The 8,527-nt window shown below is 44.8% G+C and overlaps 1 protein-coding gene across 1 annotated transcript in view; it reads left to right on the top strand.

Annotated features, from left to right (window-relative positions):
* The first annotated feature begins 1,606 nt into the window (after positions 1-1,606).
* ATP6V0A4 (ATPase H+ transporting V0 subunit a4) overlaps positions 1,607-8,527 on the top strand; it is a 28,449-nt gene continuing 21,528 nt past the window's right edge. The window contains exons 1-7 of the mRNA XM_013947243.2: positions 1,607-1,723; positions 2,245-2,323; positions 3,413-3,507; positions 4,639-4,764; positions 5,168-5,262; positions 6,351-6,477; positions 7,090-7,172. Coding sequence (XP_013802697.1) covers positions 1,607-1,723; positions 2,245-2,323; positions 3,413-3,507; positions 4,639-4,764; positions 5,168-5,262; positions 6,351-6,477; positions 7,090-7,172 — 722 coding nt within the window. The remainder of the gene's footprint in view (positions 1,724-2,244; positions 2,324-3,412; positions 3,508-4,638; positions 4,765-5,167; positions 5,263-6,350; positions 6,478-7,089; positions 7,173-8,527) is intronic.

The following is an 8,527-nucleotide window of genomic DNA, read 5'->3' as shown; positions in this document are numbered from 1 at the left end:
TTGCAAAGGAAAAATAGAGCCCTTGGACTGGATGGGTTAAAGCACTTTAGCTAAAACACTTCCAAACATTTTGTTTGGGTTTTGATTTTTTAACTTTAAGACTTCAACATTTTTTGTGTAAGTTAACTGCAAGTGTAAAAATGCAAACTGCTTTGAACGAAGTTCTCCTCACACTTTTCAGTTAAAGTTAAGATAGGACATTTTGATGATTTTTAACTCTTCGAAAATCAGAGCTGGGGAATTCTTGATGTGGACTTTTTTACATGAACAGTTTGGCTCTCTTGCAGCTTTTGTGCCTTCTTCCTATGGTAAAATATATTTTGCTGAAAAATTCCCAGCCAGCTTCAGTGGTTATATCCTTATTCAACCCAGTGAAGCTGGCACAAGATATTTTTATTTTAACAAGGGATTAGTTATAGATTGCATTTTCTGCATCTTAAATCATTTAGCAAACAAGTACAGAGAATAAGGCAAGGAAAACTCACAACACAACTGAGCAAATACAAAGTAGCAACAGCAGTGCTTTCTGTTAACCAAACCTTTAATTCCTTGCACAATGTTTCTATCACATTTAAGAGAAGTCCTTCATGCTTTATAAAGGACGTGATTAGAATTTACATAAAACTGTAGGGGAAAAATGTTGCAAAAGAAGGTTGATGTTGAGTGAGCAGATATTAAGGACAATTGCCTTCTCACCTCTCTCAGTAGGTAGAAATAAGGTCATAAAGGGATTTAGTTTTGCTGGTTAAAAAATGTATGTTTGCTGCAGAATTCTCAAAATTATATGCATGCAAGAAATATTTGCATGTTTTCTCTGGGCAATAATAATTGTTTTGTTTGCACATGCAAATTAGTTAATTTTGTGCAAGAATGACTACAAGCAATTTGTGTGTTCATTACCCAAAGTAAATAATGATAAGCAAATAGTCAAAAGGAACTTTTATGAAATGCATAATACTTTATATATCTCATTTTGAAAAAAAACCCTTTATGGGGAGAAAATGTTTTTTAAATATAAAAATTTGTTTTAATTATATAAAATAGTCCTCTTCTCCCCATCCTCATGCAAATATGCTTCAGGTGTGCTTGCAATGTTGTGTTCTCACTGTTGGTGAAACTGATAAAAAACAGCCTTGGCTTCTTTCCCCCATCTAATTTCAAGGGTGAGATTAATGGGTTATCTTCTCTATTTCATGGAAGACAAAGAGAAGTTGTCACAGGCGCAGCATCCAAAAACAAAATAAAAGCCCCCAGTCCAGTGGTCTGGAGTATCCTTGGCCCAGCAGAAGTCAGGACAGCATTCCCTTGTTGTCTGACCCATGGGACCAGCGGCTCCCTTCTCTCCCCCTGTCACACCCACGCGTTACCACCCATCATCATGCTGTTGGAGTGCACCTTCATGAGGGTCTGAGGGGCTCCTGCTTTTAGGACGTGAGGAGACCCTTGTGAAGAAAGAGCTGGGTAGCCTTGGATTAGCTTCCAGCATCCCGACTCACTGAGCCTGATGTTCATGCAGTGCTTGGCCCCTCACGGTACTTCCCAGGACAACGACGGTGCTGCTGGTCAAGACCTTCGCGGACACCCTGGCAGGAGGAGGGCGAGCAAAATGGCCTCTGTCTTCCGGAGTGAGGAGATGAGCCTGATGCAGCTCTTCCTCCAGGTGGAGGCTGCCTACTGCTGTGTGGCCGAGCTCGGGGAGCTGGGTCTGGTTCAGTTCAGAGATGTAAGTAGTGCCTGGCTCCACTAGTTGCCTGGTTCACCCGGCTGCTGAAGGCCCAGGAGACTTGCTCCTTGGAGTGCTTGTCCTTCTCCCCCAGCACTTCACAGGGAGGTCACAGTCCTCACCCCAATGGGGTGGGCGAGAGGCCACAGGGGTGAGTGGGACCTTTCCAAAGCTGTCCAGAAAGCCAGGTACCCAACTGAGACCTGACCTCTCCCTGAGCCCTGCTTCAGCTCTGCTTGCTGGACATCCCTGTGCAACCTCAGGATGGTTCCCTCCACCACCAGCAAATGGGGGCTCTTCTCAGTTGTGGCTTTTGCCAACCCAGAAGGACTAGCAGAAATGGGCCTGGTACAGCTAGGATGTCCTTGGGCCTAAGGACATCCATGGTATGGCTCTGCCGTTAGGATCCTGTAAGATGCAGCGATGTAAATGGTGACCGTTTGCACAAAAGACTGATGTTAAAAATATCTGTGGTGGTGAGCAGCATGGAACCCAAGGCTTGCTTTCTCTCCTGTTTCTAGTTGAATGTGAATGTCAACAGCTTCCAGAGAAAGTTTGTGAATGAAGTGAGAAGGTGCGAATCCTTGGAGAGGATCCTGCGTAAGTAAATGCTTGTGAAATGCAGTCAGCTTTCCACCAACTGGTTGTCTGGGATTTATTTCTTTGTTAAGTGCTTTCACACTGTGAAACAGAATTAGTGGTAAAAATGGTGATATTTTCATCTGAGTTCCTGAAAATGTTTTGTATGTGTCAGCTAATTACCACTTCACCCCATATGGCCAAGAAATTATTACCCCTATCTTGAAAATAGTTAACTGAACTGAAAGGAGGTTAATTAGCTTATATAAAATCACAAAAGTCTGGGGCTGGGCAGGAGACTCAATCCAGATAAGCTGACTCCCACACCAGTGCTCCAGCCGTTGGCATATGCCTCCTGTGGCCAAGTACTTTAGCTTGGGAACAAATCCTTAAAATATGAACTACAGAACTAGTGGAGCTTGGTTTCCTATGGATTTGTGTCCTGCAAACTCTGTACTCCCCATTGCAATAATACTTGTGTTCACCATATTCATGATGACAAGGACAGCATATGCTGTTGCTAGAGCAGAACTGTGTAGGTGCTGGTTGATCTACAGTTGTCCTGGAAGGACTTACTGTCCTCTGGGGACTTTGTTACAGCAAGATCATATCCAAGAACCAAATCCCTAACACTTGGTGAGGCAGGGCTTGTCCTGCTGCTTGCAACCTGCTGCTCACGCACGCAGGGACACCTGTGAAATGTCCCTTCACATCCAGTGCTCCACCTGCTGAAGGGCTGAACAAGGAAGAGGGTGGATTAATAACTGTGACAGATAGGGCAGGAAGGCAGAGGCAAGGGTACTTTAGCTAGGTACTTACTAGAAAGCATGTAGATAAACCTAAAGGCTAGGATTTAGCCCTGTCTGAGCAGCTACCACTGTTCTAGGAGAACCGGCATCCTCACTGAGCAGGGAAGTTGTTAGGAGTTAAATTGATGATGGTCGCATATATTCACTGGAATGATGGACCTTGAATATCAGCTGACCCTTGTCACACTTCACACAATGAGTGTGAAGCCTTGACCTGGCAGAGGGTTTAGCAGCAGCCAGTGACCAGGATAATGCAGCAGAGATGACACCCTAACAAGATTCTTGTGTCCTTTCCATGCAGGTTTTCTGGAAAATGAGATGAAAGGCAATGTTGAGATGGTCAAACTAGAAAAATACCCAGAGACCCCTCTGCCTCGGGAAATGATTGATATGGAGGTACAGAATTTGGAGGGGGCCAGGGAGAAAGGAAAGGGGATGTGCACCTGGGTGTCCATGTAATGTGCTTGATGCAGACCCTGTGCCAGGAGTGATGCAGGAATTCAGGCTGGAACAGCTCTTCCTGCCTGAGGAGATGCTTCCCAACTCACTGTTTCAGCAGTTAGATTAAGACTGGTGGTGTTGCATGTTCCTCAAGTAGACCAGTCTTTTTACCTTCCCCCATGAAAACCTGGTCCAACCTATTAATGGGAAAGGCATCATTGTCACACAAACCCCTCCATTATCCTTTAGGAAAGAATAAGAAAGTTTTTGGTGATTAGTCAGGAGAACTAATGTTAGAATCTGCTTCACTGCATACAAACCCAAAGGCTGTCTGCTCTGGTGGCAGTATGGCTGTGACATAGCAACACTGGTGCCTGACACAAGCATTTGGTAAATCTGGATCGAGGGCTGTTGAGTACTGAGAGCTCTCTGCTCTCACTGAAAACCACTAAGAACCAGTGGGAGCAGAGGGCATTCAGACCTTGGAGGTTTGGGCCATGATATGCCATGATTGTGTGTTGTTTTCAGATGTGCAGGTATTACTTTCTTCTAGCTCAACTGAAAGCAATTTTAAATGCTGCATATCTAGATGATTGGGAAGGAAAATTATGCTTCCTGAGGGCTTAGGTGTCACAGAGAAAGGTGGTTGCCTGGTGTGTTCCTAGGCCTTCCTTCTCACTGATTTTTGCCCTGTAGCTAAAGAACCTAAGCTAATAGCCCTATTGTAGCTCCTTTTGCAATCAGTGAACTTAAAGTCACCCCGCCTGGGGTCCAAGCTGTCCCGTGGGGGACCCCGGAGATGTGGCAACTCAGGAACCTAACCCAGGCACTGTGTACCCACCTGCAGTTAGGTCAGGTGAATTCCAGCTCTAATCCCAACACAGAACATGGCAGTGGGAAAATGAAGTGTTGACATTAATAAATAACTTTCTACAAACTCAGTGCTTAGTAAAAGTGCTCATTGAATAGTTCTATATCTCCCCCATGCACACTTTAAAAATAATCTCGTTTGAGATTTGATATCAGCTTGGTAAAGGGTCATTGGCTGCTTCTGAGTTTTCCTGGATGTGCTTGGATCCTAAACAGATGGTGCTGGAGAAACTTGAGGCTGAGCTACTGGAAGCCAACCAGAACCAGCAAACTCTGAAGCAGAACTTCCTCGAGCTGACAGAGCTCAAACATCTGCTGAAGAAAACACAGGACTTTTTTGAGGTAAGAGGACTCTCTACTCTTCCAGTAGAGATTCTGAAGGTTCCTAAAAATGTTCACATTTTTGTTTGTTGTGTGTTGTTGTCACTGATTTTTTTAAGCAGAACCCAGTTCTCTTGCCACAAGTCTGTAAGATCGTGTTTCAAGTATACCTCAGTCACTTGGGAGCCTACATCTCTCTGTGATTCAATGGGGCTCAAGAACTTGGTGCCCAGATTTCTTTTGAAAACAAGATTTATGCTTTTAACTTGCTAAGATAAATTTTATGCTTCCTCCCCCCCCCTTACTTTTTTGGCCTAAAACTCTGTGGAAAGCTACCTTTGGGGGAAATAATGTTAGGAGAAAAATGTGAAGATAGTTTTCAAACTGGGAGTATTGAATTGTTTTTAAAACTAATGTTTTCCAGACAGAAACCAATCTGCCAGATGATTTCTTCAATGAAGACACATCTGGCCTACTGGAGCTGAGAAGCACTCCTGCTGCTGCAGCTGCCAAGCTGGGGTCCGTATTGGTAAAGCCTCAGAGTTTGGCCAGATTTCCCATTTGGACCCACATTAGTATGACACTGATACACTTCCTTCAGCTTTTTAGCACAGATTGCTCGCCAGCCTCTTCTTGTAGCTGACTAATCAAGGTGAAAGAGTGACTGTACTCTGAAAGGGAGAAGTCATCATCAAAACTATGGTCAGGTTATGGGCTAATGAGGCAAATGGACTTTTACTTCCAAGCCACCAATTCCAGTGAGCCCTTTAGTACGTATTGCCTGAAAATCATTAGCTTATGGCATCTCATGTGTAGCTTCTGGGCTCAGACTGCAGGGTACCAGCCCAGTCACCATGGATGGAGACGTAGCCACAGCAAAAAGCCATGCGTTTGCTTGCATTTGGTGTTTGTCTAGAATAGAAAGCAACACCACATTTGAGAGTTAGTGGACCGGAAACACCACAGAGCATAATGCTGATGGTAACTTGGCAGTCAGTGTAGACTCAAACAGCTTTCCCTTACCTCTACATGAGATAGGTGTGGTTAAACTTGCTGACAGTTTTCTCCCAGGCTGGTACTTTTAGCTGTTCGTGCTGGTTTTTCTGAAGTCCCATTCAGCTCTTGTATGGGTAAAGCATATGTTTGTAGGGGGCTTGCCTTGGCAAGTGTATGTACTAGTACGCCATGGTGCACTTCAAAGGTGCAGTCTGGTGCTTCTGGGAAAGGGAAAACAGGAGGGAATAGATATATACCACCACTTCAAAACTGCTACCCACTACCTCTGTCATTCAATCGCTCTCTGTATGTGGACTTTAAACACCTCTCCATTCCTTCATGTTTAATCAGAATTGTCTCTCCATTTTTTTTGATGTGGGGAGGACTGCAATATCTTAAAAGAAGAACAACAGGATAAAGTCAGAAGTTTAGGAGATAAGATCCAGGCTTGAACTTTTCAGCAACAAGGTCTTTCGTAGAAGCGTCTAGAGTGGCAGCAGAGCCCTGGCTATCGCGGACTATAAAGCACAAGATTGTAAACTCGCATGTGCTAAAGGTCCCAAAAGACTTAGAACTGGCTCATAATTCATTTATCTTTTAACTCTGCTCAGATTCACAGCAGGGGTAATAAAGAGGGAAAGGATGATACCCTTCGAGCGTTTACTGTGGCGAGCCTGCAGGGGAAACATCTACCTGCGGTACACTGAAATGGATACTCCCCTGGAGGACCCTGTCACGGTAGGCACTGACCTGTTTTTCCTTCGCTCTGCTCCTCACACAAGTACATGACTTGTAAAAATCAGACTGCTGCCCTGGTCACCCAGCAGCACTGGCTGCCTAAATCAGATATGGGTGGCTGAAGGCAGCCTGTAGAAGAAAGGAAGGAAAATTTGAGGATGGGAGAATTATTTTTGACTTTTTTGCTTTCCCCTCTTGGTGTTATTGATGTGGCTTTGTCCTGCCTGGTTAAGCCTCAGCCAGGTGGTTTACATTCTGGGGGATATCAGCTGCGGTCATGCTCACTTGGGCCTGGCCGTGGAGGGTTGATCCCCCCTGTGTCACTGCGGTGAGCCCTGCACCCTGGTAGACCTCCTCCTCCTCCTGCCTGCCTCTCTGCTCCACATCGCTCCTTCCCCCGTGGTTCAGCCCCCATGTGTGGGGCTGCTGGCAGTGCCTGGTCTCCAAAGGGAAAACCCAAGGTCCCTCGGGGAAACCCTCTGAGCATCATTGCTGGAAAACTGGGACTGGGGAAAAGAACAAACCAGCAAAGAGGCTGCCTAGAAAAAAAATCTTTTCTGTGCTGGATTCTTTGTTCTGGATGCTTTAAATTCTGCTGGGATTGCATTGCAGAGAGAAGAGATGAAGAAGAATGTGTTCATTATCTTCTATCAAGGAGAGCAGCTTAAACAAAAAATCAAGAAGATTTGTGACGGGTAAGGCAGGCCCGTGAGCAGGTCGCAATGACTCTTGCGGAGGTGTTTACTTGTCAGCATGGGCTAGCTGAATTTGGAGCTGGAGATGAGAGCTCTGTGCTCTGCCTTTCCACTCAGCCACTGTATTCCCTTCTGCTTTTCAGTTCTGCTGCTCCTAATCATAAAGTATATACGTCACCTTGGCATCTGAAAATTAAAGTCCTAAATTTTCCAAAGTGACGTAGAGAGATTGGGAGCTTCAGTTGCTAGGTTTTTAACTTGAGACATCTAAAAGGGGACTGTTTTTAAAAAATACTCAGCTTCCTTCCCCTGAAATTCAGGGGCCTTAATAGATGTTATGACTTGGGCATTCAGAACATGGTAATCCCCAAACTTATTTCCAGCCTTATTGTGTTTCAGTATGAAAAGATGACACTGTAGTTTACTGAATCCTTTCACAAGGCCTCTGGGCAATATCTATGTAATCAGAGACAGAGCCCCAAAGAGAAATGGCTTCAGGCTTCATACAGCCTGTCTTGTTTCCACCCTGTTAAGCATCTTAGAAAGATAATTCAGTTTGAATATTTTGTTACTGTTTCATAATGCTGATGACTGACAGGCTTTGTTACTGAGTAAGTCAGATTTGACAAAGGGATCTGTATGCTGTCACCAAATCCATTTCAGATACAACCCCTTGGCCAGGTGAGGCCAGCAAAGCTCTTCCAGCCTGCAGAGTTTTGCAGTGAGGAAAGGGGAGAACGAACAATTGCTCTTACCTCTCATGTGCACTCAAGGCAGGTCTTTCTTATGTCCTGGGTTTAATCAGATCAAAATCAGGAGAAGGTCAGTTCATCCAGCTGAGAGGACTGACTTCAGTCCAAATCAATCACATGAACCCAAAGACCCTTGAGGCCTACTAGGAATTCCTGCGGTGGGAATGTGGCCATCCTCCATGCCATCTGTTGACAGTGGAGGGCGGTGGTCATCCAGAAAGCAATTCAGCTCACCCATGGTATAAGGTGTGCATTTCTGTCAGTGGGGTGTGGGCACTACTGGAAATGTGAGCAGATTCCTGTAGCTTGGGTTGTGATATGAAATGATGTCAGGAGGTGGTCACGTGCATGTGGTGGTAGGTTCATAGCAAGGAACTTAGGTTAATCTCTCTCAACCTTTTGTAGGTGAAGGAAAACATACCCACATGAGACAAATCCCCAGGACGTCCTTTGCAGAGCTGGCACACTGGTTTTCATTTAATGCCAACTAATCAGTCTAGACTTGAAATTGTCTCTTCTCTCTTTTCTTCCCCCTTTTGGTATTTGTTGTTTGCTAACATGCATGCATATGTGGATGTTTTGTTGAGTGGCTTTTTTTTTTTT

The sequence above is a fragment of the Apteryx mantelli genome, chromosome 1 (assembly GCF_036417845.1).
Source record: "Apteryx mantelli isolate bAptMan1 chromosome 1, bAptMan1.hap1, whole genome shotgun sequence".
Classification (NCBI taxonomy): Eukaryota; Metazoa; Chordata; class Aves; order Apterygiformes; family Apterygidae; genus Apteryx; species Apteryx mantelli.
Note: the sequence above shows the minus strand (reverse complement) of the source record. Positions and strands in the feature narration are given on the sequence as shown.